This window comes from Phacochoerus africanus, chromosome 16, assembly GCF_016906955.1.
Source record: "Phacochoerus africanus isolate WHEZ1 chromosome 16, ROS_Pafr_v1, whole genome shotgun sequence".
NCBI classification, from domain to species: Eukaryota; Metazoa; Chordata; class Mammalia; order Artiodactyla; family Suidae; genus Phacochoerus; species Phacochoerus africanus.
Window position 1 is genome coordinate 28,686,710 of NC_062559.1, and position 15,726 is coordinate 28,702,435.

The window sequence follows — 15,726 nt, forward strand, 5'->3', positions numbered from 1 at the left end:
TTAACAGATGCAAACTATTGCCTTTTGAAAGGATAAGCAAAGAGATCCTGCTGTATAGCACTTGGAACTATATCTAGTCACTTATGATGGGGCATGATAATGTGAGAAAAAGAATATATATGTGTATGTGTGAATGGGTCACCTTGCTGTACAGTAGAAAATTGATAGAACACTTTAAATCAGCTATAATGGAAAAAAAAGAAAAGAAATAATGTCATTCAGAAAAACACATCTTTAACAGTGAATCATTAGACAATTTGTGCCATTGTTATTAATGTTTAATAATTACTAAGCACCTGTATTAGGCTTTAGGCACAAGGAAACTAGGCAAGAAGGAAGAAGGAAAAAAGACGTGGTGGGGGAAAGGGGGGAAGAGGAAGGGAGAAGAGAGGAAGAAGAGAATGTGGGAAAGCCTAGAGCACACTCTAAAGAGAGAGAGAATGAATTAAGTATTTTTGCACATAGCTGCTGTAAATGTGAATTCAGCTCTGTATGATATGTATCCACAGAGGGAGGTTAACCTCTACAACAGGATACATTCACGAATTAATTCATAAATTTAAAACTGAAGTTCTGTTCATTAGGAAAGATAATTTGTTGACCTAAGTCAAACTTGATTGCAAATAGCTGGAAATAGAAATACTGGCTACAGATTAATCCTTGCTGGAAAGCATAAGTGAGAACTTTTTAACTGACTTGAAAAATAAAATGTCTTATTTCACTGGGCTTTGGTACTGATCAATTCATAGCACAAAACTCAAATTCCAATGTATTTGTTACTGGACCCAACAAAAGTACAAAAGGCACTATTATAGTCTTTTGTTGCCAATATTAAATAATAGTTCAATACATATAAACATACATATACGGTTTGATGCATGAACTTGTGAGTATATATATACATATATATAAGGCTGTTAATATCTCTATGTCTTTTTAGTTTATTTCTGTATGTCTGTATATTTGTGTTTGAAACCTTAAAGCATTTTTAAAGGAAGAGCTATAAAATGCAGTGCTTTAGGGTACTTTTGGGGGTAAGGGTTCCCAAGGAAGTAAATTTAGAAAATGTACTTGCGATAAATAAAGAATCTTATGGTGCTCCAGCTCTACATTAGACTCATTCAACCACAGATTTCTGGACTCCCGATTTCAGATTCTCTGCAATGACCATCAAAAATCTGGTTTTTAAAAGCTCTCTAGATGATTTTGATGTAGTTAATCTAAGAACTGGCATTTAAGAAGCTATTAATTCCTTAACTATCTCTTCTTGGTCTACCCACCCAAGATTCTGGGACAAAGCCAATCTGTGAAAAGCACTCCTTTCTCAGAACTTCATTGGCACATTACCATGTTATCTTGCAGCTGATCCTGCTCTGGAGTTGCTCTCAGCCTCCCAGGTTCCTGGTGACTAGGTCTCCTGCTGTATAATTCAGTTAGTTCCTCAAGAGATGGGCTTCAATATTCCCTCACTCATCACCTCTGAAGTAATCCTACCAAGATCCTTATACTCTCAAGAGCAAATTTTGGATGATCAGCTGCTCACCTTGCCCTGAGCAGGCTTCCGTCTCCAAGCTGACTGCTCAACTACTTGGACTTCCATATTTTAAATTTGGGGGTCCTGAGACATAAAGAAGAGATTCTGCCCCAAGGCAAGAAAAAAAAATAACTTGGGAGAAGATATGGGAAGAAATTTCCTGACAGTTTTCAAATGTGTTAGTATAGGTGGTTTTCCCAAGATCCAGGAGTATGGAATTTAGGAGTATGGAAGCTTCACATGTCACTTACATAAAAATTAATATCCTGCAAATATTTTTCAAAACTCTGTCATGATATCAGTTCAATGTCATCAGTTCACAAGTCTTTGTTATCATAATCTCTTTCACAAACAGCAGATTTATAATCTCCATAGTTTAATAATTCTGTTAAATCATAGTGAGATTAACCAGCCTAAACTTCTAACTTAGAGTTTGCAATGTTCAACGCATAAGTCATTATAGTTTAAGATAGGGTTTCTAATAGGCAACAACCCTAAAAAGAAGTCAGAAGATTTGAATTACTCTTGCTGGTCCCACCAATTACGAGACATGTGATGTTCAACAGGTCTCTTAAGCTTTTACTTCTTAACACTGTAGAATGTAGATAACAAGGAGTTCCCGTCGTGGCACAGGGTTGGCGAATCCGACTAGGAACCATGGGGTTTCGGGTTCAGTCCCTGGCATTGCTCAGTGGGTTAAGGATCCAGCGTTGCCGTGAGCTGTGGTGTAGGTCGCAGATGCGGCTCAGATTCCGCATTGCTGTGGCTCTGGTGTAGACCAGTCTACAGCTCTGATTAGACCCCTAGCCTGGGAACTCCATATGCCATGGGAGCAGCTGTGGAAGAGGTAAAAGGACAAAAAATAATAATAATAAAGTAAAATAAAATGTGGATAACAAGATTTGATAAATGCTCCATTATCCCCTTCGGGTCCACCTGTTACGCTGGATGAATCTTTCCAAAATATTGATTTTTTCTATGACCCTCCCCTCAGTGAAGAGAAGCAACCATGCAGGATTCTGCGGACCCACCTGCTCTCCTCCCAGGGTACAGCTAAGCACCACGTTTGCCCTCTGCAGAGGAGTTGCACGACGACTCTGCAGCGAGAGTGCTCTAATTTCCCCCGAAACATGAAACATGAAAGTGAAGTGGAGGATCTGCCTTTCTGCCTCGTTTGGCTCTTTGGTTTACTTGCTGGCAAGTAGGAATCAGAAACCACCATCTGACTGTTCTCCCCCAGTTCAGCTCTTTCCAGGCCCCAGCCTTGCCACATTCCCTTACCTAGAGCTCCCCTCAACGGGCAGTGTTCTTGCTCCAGTCTAGGCCCATTCATTCTATACCCTAGCCACACAGAACGGACAATAGCTACTCAAATGTACAATGTTCTCTGTTGACTCCAAGTCTTGTACATTCTGTTCTCTTTCTGGAATGGTCTCCCTGTTCTTCATTCAAATGACTCCTACTCATCCATCATCTCTCACCTTAGATGTCACTTCCTCCAGGAAAATCTCACCTGACCTTCTAAGATCGGATTAAGAGCGGATTGCCTATACCCTACATATAAGGACCCTGTATCAGTCAGTATCATAGAACTTAACAAACAACACCGGTTTTACTCGTTGTTCTCCTCCAGAATGAAAGCCCCTTGAGAACAGGGATTGTGCCTTGTTCACCAATAATTTCCAGAGTTTGACACAGTCTCTAGTTCAATGTTTGCACTCATAAATATTTACTACATGGGTGAATTTATATATTATATGTATATTTGTGTGTGTGTCTGTGTATCCTGCCCAACCCAAAAATCTATAAGTCAAAAACTCATCACAGAAGATCCCCTGTGGCAAAGTGTGTTAAGGATCTGGCATTGGCACTACAGTAGCTCCGGTCACTGCTGTGGCGTGGGTTTGATCCCAGGCCTAAGAACTTCCACATGCTACAGGTGTGGCTGAAACAAAACAAAACAAAAACTCATTATAGACAGGACCTTTTTTATACTTGCAGGCAGCACTCAGAGTGCCTAACATATACCTTGTCCACAGTAAAAACTCAACAAATATTTATTGAGATCAAATTTTCTAATGTTGAAATTAAAATCAAGGGCAACTAAACCTTCTAAATAAAAACTTGGTATTATAGACTTGTTTCTGAAATACACTCATTGTAATACAATTGTCATTTCAAAGGCTATTTTTGTCTAGAGAATATCCAAACTCAGAATTTTTAGAAAAGTCAAGTTTCCCTTCTTGGTAAGGTCTTTATGAACTAGACCAAAGTCTAAGATTATAGTAAAATATAAGTGATATATATGTAAAATCTTCTCTTGATCTCATTTAATTAGCCATCACCACAAAATTGAAAACTCCAAGAGTTCAGGGTCCATAATCCCAATTCTTCAAGAGATATGAAACATCAGGCCTATATGTAATGATGCAGCATGGCTTTGGCCTTTGGAAAATAATATTTTTTTTATCTTTTTAGGGCCTCACACTCAGCAAATGGAGGTTCCCAGGCTAGGGGTCCGATCAGAGTTATAGCCGCCAGCCTACACCACAGCCACAGCAAAGTGGGATCCGAGCTGCGTCTTCCACCCACACCACAGCTCATGGCAACACCGGATCCTTAACCCACTGAGGGAGGCCAGGGATCAAACCTGAATCCTCATGGATGCTAGTTGGGTTTGTTAACTGCCGAGCCATGACAGGAACTCACAGCTTTTGTTTTTTAATATGAAACCCTGGCTAAGTAACTTAATTTCATTATCTATTCATGAGACAGCTTGATCTCAGACAGTTATACTTAAAGTTTTATACTACTGTTCTTGTGATTTGCCCACGTCTTACAAAGAGGGGTAGTCTTAGGGTTATTTTGGTTTTAGAGTTGTAAAAACTCTCATTTGTTTAAGCTAATAATTAGTTCCAGAAATGTAATGTTAATTCCCAAAACCGAGTTCACACTTTTTTTTTTTTTTTTGGTCTTTTTAGGGCCACACCTGTGGCATATGGAAGTTCCCAGGCTAGGGGTCCAATAGGAGCTATAGCTGCTCGCCCTACACCACAGCAACAGCAATGCAGTATCCAAGCCTTGTCTGCCACCTACACTGCAGCTCAGGACAATGCCGGATCCTTAACCCATTGAGCAGGGCCAGCGATCAAACCAGTGTCATGGATATTTCTCAGGTTGTTACTGCTGAGCCACAACAGGAACTCCAAGTTCATACTTTTAGAATTCAGCATATTTGAATTTTGACGGCAAATTCTAGGTAAAGTTGTCACTACATAACTTGAAAATGAGAATTCAACAGACAAATGTATGCAAAAACTGCTTAGCACAAAAATGCTGACTTGTGCCTTCCCAGTGAAGATTAACCAGTATTTATTTTTAAGTTCCAGGGCTCAAATGAAGTGAAATAACAGTTTAGTTCAGGAAACACTATGGTGTTCCTGTTTGGTTCTGGTTCAGTAGTTTTATAAAATAAATGTACCTGCTTCCTATTACAATAAATAAATGACAGTGCTTTCAAACTTAATTACCTATCAGCAGAAAGTGACACGTTGTTCAAGGTACAACTTGAATAAACCACTTAGCATGATTTATTCTGGTTTAGGGGACATAGTTCAGTGTGGTTCAAATATCTATTTTGGATGTCTATTATATTTTAGATACTGTTGAATGCAAATGTAATTTGTATGGCACCTTTTTCTCTACTGATCTTCCAACTAAACATGCCTGAATCCTCCTATAATGGTGGATTGACCACTCAAAGGTTAAGCCTCTGTTCCGTGCAGGTTAGTTTTGGCCAGATCTGAAAATCAAGGGGTCAAATTCAAATTTAATTAGTCTTGTGGTATCTGTATAATGGAATTTATTTTCCATTTATTTTCCAAATGTTAACTCATTTCTCCGCTTACTTCCCTCCCAAGTTTTTCATACTTCTTGCCAATTTCCCTCCTAAGTTGTTTTTTTTTCCTCTTAGTAATTTCTTGCCAACTGCCCTCCCAATTTTTTTTCTTTAGTGATTTAACTATGAGAACTGTTAAGCAGTGGTGGAATAGAAAACACAAACAGATTTTACTTCTTCAACTTACACAGTAAATATTTTTATTACAATGTGTATGTAATGGCTGTCATGACAAATATTTACTTAATGAAGACCATTTTGTGGTCACGAAAGGATTGCAACAACTTTGTGGAAACCGATTACATATCCTAAGCCTCTGACCTCTTCTCACAGCCCTCGTCCCACCTCCTACCACGCAATGTTATAAAAGCCAATTACTGCTCCAAACTAAGTACTTTATAAGACAGTGAGTCACTGAATAAAGATAGACCAATTACTTGGTACCTAAACATTTGCCTGCCGAGAATCGGTTGCTGTCAGTTGTGGGGCAGTGTGGTAGAATAAGGTATTAGAGAATTGCAAAGGAGCAGTATTCTGGAAATTTTTAAAAAAACAAGAGGACAGGAGTTCCCATCGTGGCTCGGTGGTTAACGAATCCGACTAGAAACCATGAGGTTGCGGGTTCGATCCGTGGCCTTGCTCACTGGGTTAGGGATCTGGGGTTGCTGTGAGCTGTGGTGTAGGCCACAGACGTGTCTCGGATCCTGCATTGCTGTGGCTGTGGCGTAGGCCAGGGGCTGCAGCTCCGATTAGAGCCCTGGCCTGGGAACCTCCATATGCCACAGGAGCAGCCCTAGAAAAGGCAAAAAGACAAAATAAATAAATAAATAAAAATAAAAATAAATTAAAAAGGAAACCAAGAGGACAGTGAAATCTGTCACTCTTTCAATAACAAAATATGACTATAATCTCCTTAAGAGATGAGTATGTTAACATGGGCCCAATTACATTAATTCTTCTTTTTGAGCTAACAAAATCTTTAGTGATGATTACAAAAGCCACAAATATTTAGGAGGACTTTGAAGGGAATTTGGATACATGGAAAGAAAAAAAAGGGAAGATGAGTTAATGGGCTTAGGGATTCAAAATGGTATTTATAAAAAAACAAAAAAACAAAAACAAAAAAAAAATGCCATTGAGAGTTCCTTGGTCGCTTAGTGGGTTAAGGATCCAGTTTCGTCACTGCTGGGGTCACTGCTGTGGCAGGGGTTTGATCCCTGGCCTAGGAACTTCTGCATGCTGTAGGCACAGACAAAACAAACAAACAAACAAACCTGTTGATTTGTCTAGAAATCCATTCTACTATAATCTAGATCCAAAGAAGGACATAGAAACACAATGTGGAGAAGTTCCTAAGAGAGAATATGAAGGTGAAGAATCTGAACAGGACAATTGTAGATTGTTCCTTACAATTTATTCTATCTGCATAACGCTGTCTCCAGGCCCTTCCCTGTGATAAAGTCTTCACGTAATCCCACTGAGTGAATAGTTTTAACCACAAACCAAAATCAGAAAACTATGTGAACTATGCTGTGTGTTCCTTTTCCTATCCAAGCCAATTTACACCTACCTGCCTACTCCTATGACACCAAGCATCATTACACACGCAAGTGCTTTGTAGATATTGGAGCTGAACAAAAACACAAAAATGAGGAAGAAAATATTCCACCCCAACTCCATTTCCATGTCTAGATGCAGTGCATTAAGAAACAGATCTGGGAGTTCCCGTCGTGGCACAGTGGTTAACGAATCCGACTAGGAACCATGAGGTTGCGGGTTCGGTCCCTGCCCTTGCTCAGTGGGTTAACGATTCAGCGTTGCCGTGAGCTGTGGTGTAGGTTGCGGACGTGGCTCGGATCCCGCGTTGCTGTGGCTCTGGCGTAGGCCGGTGGCTACAGCTCCAATTCAACCCCTAGCCTGGGAACCTCCATATGCCGCAGGAGCAGCCCAAGAAATAGCAACAACAACAACAAAAAAGACAAAAGACAAAAAAAAAAAAAGAACAGATCTGCCTTGGCAGTCAAAATGAAAACATATTGAATCATGACTGTTTGTATTTGGTGATGGGGCCACAGAGAGAATATTCAGAGGAGAGTCTTTGGCTGACACCAGTTGTTAACCCTCAAGGATCGTGTAGGTATTTGGTGCTCCTGTTCTCAAAACTCCTCCATGCTTAAAAACAAAACAAAACAAAAGAACAAAAACCAAACAACCAAACAAACAAAAACCTTCTCATTGGCCTTTGAAAACACTCGTTTAACAACAACAAAAACACAAAAATTGGAAACTCTGAAGTCACTGAAAATAGGGGAAACCTGATTTTGACAGTCAAAATAGTCTAGCGCTCTCAGTTATTTTTATCTGTTATTCTAAGCAATAACTTGCTGTCATATAATTGTCTCCTTGAACTCTGAGATGGTGAGGCTCAGAGAACATTTGATGAGTAAATTTCTTGCAAGTGACATGCCTACTTCACAATATTTCTGCAACCGTTAATCCGATAAAAGTTGATCTTCATTATTAATGTATTTGATGGAGTATATCAAAATAAAATTTTTAAAACCAGTGTTCTCAAGGCATTTATCATGTAGTTGGAAAGATTCAGCAAAGACAAAAGAGCAGGTATGGATGCACTCACTGTACTCACTACATTTCCCAGTTTAAAGCACAGGGATTTAGGAGATGCTGGATGCTTTCGCCTATCACAAGATAACCGGGTAGACTTAAAACACACTGCAAAAGTCAGTAGGGCAGAAAGGAACAGGGACTCAGGGAATGTTAACAATAAAAAGCTAAGTGTTTTATTTGACATTTTAAAGCAAAGAGGATGAAGAGACAATTGTACAATTAAAAAACAAAACGGCGGTCATCATCGCTATTAACAATTATTTATGAAAACCCACATAGTACCTTGTTAGATCAGACATCTCAGTTCTTTGTAATTGACCTCCACACCCTTCCTTTCTAAACCCACAGTATTTCTACTTGTCCCTCTTTCCAACTCCTCTTGGGCAAGGAATCCTTAATCCTAAGCCAAATTCTCTTCTCTGCTAATTTCTTGAGGAAAACATATCCACTCTCTCCTAAAGCCTCCTTTTTCGTGATGCCCTTTCCTTAGGATGCAAACAGAACACAAATAGGAGATTGTTTGTAGTCTCATTATTCCTCTTCTACTTTCGTCTTTTCTTGTCCATCGCTGACATTATCTAGATTACTGAAATAGCTTCCTGTTAGTCTTTCTCCTTCTAGTCACAATAGCAAATAGCACTATTACAACTACTGCTGATCATCATCCTCACAGCCTCAGCCTCATCATCACTGTTCTACTTATTAAGTAGTTTCTTTGTGCCAGAAGAATCCACAAACCCTATAAAACTGGTACTATCATCCTTACATTGCAGAGGACACAACTCAGTATACACCATGGTTAAGTAAAACTCTTCAGTAACCCAGCCCTATCAGATTTCAAAATCTATGTTCTTTCCGCTATCCTACAAATCTTTGAATCATGCCCCCCTTAATTCTGCTTCTCATATCACAGCCAAAATGATATATCTACATTGCAAAGCTGATTATATCATTCCTCTGATTAAGGCTCTCCAAGAACAAATTCCAGAAACTGGTATTCGAGGCTCCCAAAACATGGCCCTCCAGCTTTATTCGTCCTCACTTACTATCCCTCAGTTACACTCTCATTCTACCAAGATGCTCATGGTTCTCTGCACTAACCAAATGGTTTCATGTCTGGTTACTCTGCTCATAGAGTTTTCTCTGTCCAGAATATTTTTTCCATTTTTAGTCATCCTTCAAGGTGCTGTTTTTAGAAAAAGCCTCCCTGAATTGTCCAGGCAGGCTGAAAGCCCTCTTAGAGTGATGCCTTGCCTTATGAGCAGAGCACTGGATGGGAGTGGTAGCTCCTGGTCTTGGTTCGCCTTTCTCAGAACAGAACCTCTGAGAACACTACTGCCCTGAGAGTACTTCTATACCAACACTTGTATATTTTGTCCAAATGGTCTCTTTGCATATATTTTACCTCAACCAGCCTATAAGTTCTTTGAGGAAAGGGATAATAACATTTTCATTTTGTATTCATCCTGCCTCCACCACTGTGAACAGTATCTGGTATAAGGTAATCACGAAAGTCAAATTGTGGGGTCTAAAAGGGACAGACAAACTGGAATCACCTCCCAAACCCATGGCCATTCTAGAGCATTCTATACTCCAAACCTCCAGGATCTTATGCCATCTAGTTGCTTGCACAAAATACTCCAAATTTGTGGACTGGGTCATGTAGACCAACTACCATATTTGTAAATGATCCCTTTCATGACCTTCTCTTGTAACTGCTTTTGTCAACATTAAAATTCATTTGATGACTTTTTTATGATTCTGTGGCTTCATGGTTCTTGCCAATTATGCCAAACTCCATCTTATTTCCACAGGACTCACTCACTAACAAGAACAGACGCTCAGACAAATTGATCCTACATCATGTTCCCTAGCAATATGCTCCATCTCGGAAGGAAACAGAACTGAGCTACTGCTTGCTAAATGGCTGATTTGTACCAGATGCTATCTTAGGCATCCTCTATTTAATTTCACTTAATTTTCTCAATAATTACTCATTAATATTTCACTTCCTCAGATCAACCTAACCTTCTCTCTACTTTATTGGGAGCTCTAATGTTCTTGATCAAAAAATTCCTCCAAGACCATAAGTTTCACTCTTGTCACCATTCAGATTCCACAGCGAATTATTCCATCAGAGGACATTAGCATGTGCCTCCTCTGAAGTTAGTCCTCACATTAGGCAGACCCAGATCAATTCCCATGCTTCCTCCTTTTACTCCTATAGAAATTCCTCTCTTTTCTCTATTAGAACAACAATTACATTATTTATTGATTTTTTTTCCCTACTGGTCCATGAACCTCTGATGTATATGGATCTTGTCCTATTCATATCTTCGTACAATATGGGACATGTCAATAAATGTTTTCGAAATGAAGACCCTTTACCTTCTTCTAGTTTAAAAGTTTATTTAGATATGGAAGACCATATATGATATGGTTCTTTTATGTGAAATATCTAGAATAGGAATAATTTAGAGATAAATGTTGTTTGCAGCTGGATGGAGGAATTAGGTATAAGAGAATGCAAATTGATTGCTAGGTAGAGTTTCTTTTAGAGGAGTTGAAAATGTGGTAAAATCTTATGAACATACTGAAAAAACAACAAATTACACACTTTAAAAATAACTTTAAGGCTGGCCATGGAATAAGAAAAAAAGCAAATAATATGTTTTTCCTCTTATCCTCTTTCTTCTATTATTTTAACAGCTTTATCAAGATATAATTCACATACCATTCAATCATACACTAAAATACAATTCACTATCCTATGCACTCTTTAGAAAATGGACCACATCTTATTCAACTTGGCAGTCTCAGGACCTGGCACAGTATTTAGAAGGAAGTAAATGCTCATTCTATGAAGGAGGTATCTATACCTCTGAATTTACTGCCACTAATAATACAGCTATGCCTTATTTGAGTAAATACAGGTTTTATTTATAGGTTTACATGGGGAAATCAAGCCACCGTTTATAAAATAATTATCTATGGGAAAAGGCATATTCAAAGCAAAAAATAAAGCCTACCAGAAAGCTGCCTTTCTACTAATAACTAAACAGAGCCCATAACTTGTCTTGCAGGGCACTACTCACCTACATCCAGCCCCTCCCAGGCAAATATCTGTGTTCTCTGGAAACACGAAAATTTTCTAATAACAAATTTAATGAGTGTTCCAACCTCCAGGTGGTGAAATACTATTCCTGGAAGAAGAGCTTTTGAGGAATGAAGAATATTTTCTTCAAGGTAAATACACTATTTTTCAAGATAGCATTTGTTTCTATTATGCTTTCATGTGTCCAGAAAATAAGAGAAAGGAAATTTTAAAAACTACTGTTGAATGAGTCAATATGTACATAAAGAGCCATCTATTCAAGCACAGCCCTATTTTGTAAGAACCGCAATTTCTATCTAATCTACAATTAGCCATTTTTTTCTATTTTTCATGCCCTGTATTTCAAACTTCATTTTATTCCCACTGCACTTTTTTAAATAAAAGGTGACTTAAAGGAATCCAGTAGGGTCAAATGTCATCTATCAAAGATAATGATTTTGAGTCAAGATCACTATTAAGGCAAGACTGCTGATAAACCTCATAATGTGTTATTTTCCTTGCTGATAAACCTCATAATAATATATTCCCTACCACTAAATCAATTATTATTGAGCCCTTCATCATACAATTCATGTATTGAATAGTACAAGATCCGTGTACTGGCTTCACTTGGAATGTTTTTTTGTGTTTCCAGATAATTACCTCATTCCCCAATATTGTTACAAAATTATTCAATAGCATAAGCTTCACTGTGCCTCTGTTTCAGAGAAGTGCAGTCACTGATGGTTATATGGTTATATGTTCAAGGCAAAAGGATGAGATATAATCAAAATTTAATCTCTAATTCTCTCCTGACAGGTCAGTGTTTGTTTCTTAGGTGATGATACTACTAAAATAATTAAAATTCTCTTATGCAATTTTAAAGTACCTTTAAAAACATGCAGGCCATTTAACTGTCCATTTCATAGAGTTTTTATTGTAACCAAACCAGGCCATCATTTTAAAAATAAATTGTATCTTATTTATGTTTCTGCAAGCTTCTTACAGTGGGGCTCATATATGTTATTAATTAATTTACAGTTTACTCATAGTGGAAATGTGATAGATATATGTAGACTGATTGAATAAAAAGTTAAATGTATGATTTAGGTAGTTTGAAGGTTTCATATGCACAATTGGAGATTTCTCATGTAATTACTTACCTCTTCTAGTTGGCACGCTTTGATGACACTCCTGTATCTATACTCATCATAGGAAACACCAAAGATGATGTTTTCTTTAATGGTGCCCGGCATGATCCAGGAAAACTGAGAGCAGAATGAAATTCTTCCACTGTGCTTAATTTTACCCTCTGAAGGCTCCAGTTCTCCCATAATCATCATCAGAAGTGATGTCTGGAAATAAAACCATTGTTATTAAGTTAAACTGTTCAATCAAATCACTCTCAGGATGCACATCCTCCAACTGTCATCCTAAGCAGAGGTATCTATTCTAATTTTAGAAGATTCTACATTAATTTATGCAAAATGTATTAAGCACTTCCTGTTCTGAGTATGAAGCACTTCCTGTTCTGAGTATGCTGCTTTGCGCAAAAGCTACAAGGGGAATAAAAGACATAATTACAATAGAGTATGATGAGTGCTTTGACAAAGATCACAGAAATGGGGAGCCTAGTTCAGATGATCAGGATGGGTTTGGAAGAGGTCAGGAAAAGATTAGTAACAGCTGACACTTATTGAGCACTCACTCTATGCTAGGCGCTATTCTTTGTGATTTAACTGTGCTCATTTATTTAAGCCTCGCAATAACCCTACAAGGTACATTCAATATTATCTTCATCTTATAAGGGAGACTAGTCAAAAAGAGGTACCTATGAATTCTTCTTGATGAAACTAGTATAAAATCATCCAGGAAATAACTGAAGAAGCTTAACGAAAGGACTATCAGTGGACAAAGACATTATATACTGTGAACTCATATTTAAACTAATGTGGGAATTAAAGAAGAGAATTTAAATATGTTATATGGCCTGATAATAAGAAAAGTTGTAAGTAGAAAACAAAGGAAATGGAGAGTAGAGGAAATTTGCTGACTGCCTAATCAAGAAAGCTGGAAGCCAAAGGGTATTATTTAAATGCAACAAATTAAGCCACAGAAGCATATGCATGTTTAACAATAAAAAGATAAAACATTAAGAAAGATAATATCATGACTAAAATTGAGTAGAAGAAGAGGATGCAGCAGAGGAAGAAAATACATTGATTTTATCAAAGCTCATATTAGTGAACTAAAGAAATAAAAAAACAAAGATTTAACATAAAGTTATTATAAATATAACCGCTAGAACGAAAATACCTTATCTCCCTTGGAATCTCATCTGGCCCCATGGTCTTACACAGCCAAAACCCACTCCCTTGAAACGAGACTTCTGTTTCCAACTAACATCTCTACTTGGCTATCAAAAAGGCATTTTAAACTTAACATTCCAAAATCAAGGTCCTCCTCAAATCTGTTTCTCCCTTAATCTTCTCAGTAAATGGTACCCTCATCCTTCCGATTGCAAAGTTCCTTGATGCCTCCATCTTTCTCATGTGCCTTGTCCAGTCTATCTAATTCTGTTGTATATTCCTTGGAAACATGTCCTAAATCTGACTGTTTACTTCCATTTCCACTTGGATTAAGCCAGTATCATCTCCTACCCAAAAAATACAAAGGCCTTCTAACTTAATTCCCTGCTTCTGCCCTTCCTACAACCTGTTCTCAAAGCGGTCCTGTCAACATGTAAATGGGATCATATTACTTTTCTGCTTAAAACCCTCCAACTGGCACTAATCTTCTCAGGAAAAGAAATAAAAAGCCTAACTCCTAACAAGGCCCTTTGTAAGGTCCTCAGGGCCCTTTTACAAGGTCCCAAGTAATGGTGTGTCCCTATTACTTCTCTGACAGCTCTACTCCCCATGGTTCCTCTGTGCCAACCCCACTGACCTCTTTGCTATTCTTTGAATAGGACAGGCACAGTCCCATTTCAAGGGTTTGTTCCATCCCCCCCCCCCGGAAGACTCTTCCCCAGATATACATGACTTAATCCCTCACCTTTCAGTCTACATTCAAATGTCATCTTTCAATGAGGCCTATTTCTACTACATAAAATTGTACCCTGTCACCAATCTTCCTTCTCTGTTTTATCTTCAGAGCATTTGTTATTATGTGACATCATAAGTATATGAAATATCACATATTTTATAAATATGCATCTCCTCCACTAGAATGTGAGCTCCTTGGAATGAAAATTAGGGTATGTTGTGGATTTTGTTCACTACTATATCCTCAAGGCCTAGAATAGTGCCTGGCACAAAGTAACTACTCAATAAACTTGCTAAATGATAAATTATATTACTCAATAATCTAATGATATGATAAATCATATAAATTATAAGGTCTCACTAACTTTAAAACATGAACTACTGGTACATAACCAGACAAAGCAATGGAAGAAAATTAAAACTACAAAAATAGATCCAAATGCATAAAAGAATTAGTATTTGATAAAGATGGCATCTAAAATCAGTGGGGAACGAGCCTATTCAGTATATGGTGTTGGACAACTGGACAGCCATCTGCAGGGCATACACAAAAAAAAAAAAACTGTCCATATCTCACACCGTATGTATGATGAATTCCAAGTAGGCCAAAGAATAAATAAGTACAAAAATGAGACCATAAAATACTTAAAGAAAACACTGAAGGATGCCTGGGGAAAAAAAAACACAACAGTCATGGAGTAAGAAAACTTTTGCATGACTCAAAATCCAGAAGCCATAAAATAAAAGATAAATAAAATCACATTTAAAAAATTGTGCATGGAAAACAAAAGGAAAAATATCAAACTGAGTAACTATTTGAAACTTTTATCACGCAAAGGAATATCTCCCTCTAAATAAAGTGATCCTAAAATTAACAAGAAAGATAACAACAACCCATTGGAAAAATGTACCAAATATACAGAGATTTCACCAAAAATTAAAATAGAAGTGGCCTTTAAACATATGATAAGATACTGTACTTTATTCATAATAAGATAAATGCAAATTAAAAACACACTGAAAAATGACTTTGCCCAGTGAGGCTGGAAAAAATTCAAAAACTATATAACATGTGCTGGAGATGCTATGGGGAAATCTGCAATCTTATATAGACCGTATGGCACATGCATAAACTAGTGCAGCCCTCAGGAAGGAAAGTTTGACAGATATCCAAATGCTTCACCATTTCTAGGAAACTCCCCTTCTGATAAACTTGTAGATGCACTAAATGGCATATATACAAGATTATTCATAGCACTATTCTTTTGTGTTAGCAAAATACTAGAAATAACCCAAATGTCAACCAATAGGTAACTCATCACGTTATAGAAGATCTGTCTATACAGTGGACTACTATGCAGCTATTTATAAATACATACATACATACATTAAAAAATTAACAAGAGTAGTTGACTGCATTGGGGAAAGAATGGTGGGAAATAGGCAGAAGAGAAACAGAAGTGAAAGGGAAATTTTCCAACTTTTTATACATTTTAATTTTCCAGAATTTTAAATTTTTAATTAATTT

General features: G+C 37.6%; 1 protein-coding gene across 1 annotated transcript in view; it reads right to left on the minus strand.

Annotated features, from left to right (window-relative positions):
* The window catches only part of CFTR (CF transmembrane conductance regulator), a 184,657-nt gene that overhangs the window by 94,858 nt on the left and 74,073 nt on the right, over positions 1 to 15,726 (minus strand). The window contains exon 11 of the mRNA XM_047763595.1: positions 12,318 to 12,509. Within this exon, the coding sequence (XP_047619551.1) occupies positions 12,318 to 12,509 (192 nt within the window). The remainder of the gene's footprint in view (positions 1 to 12,317; positions 12,510 to 15,726) is intronic.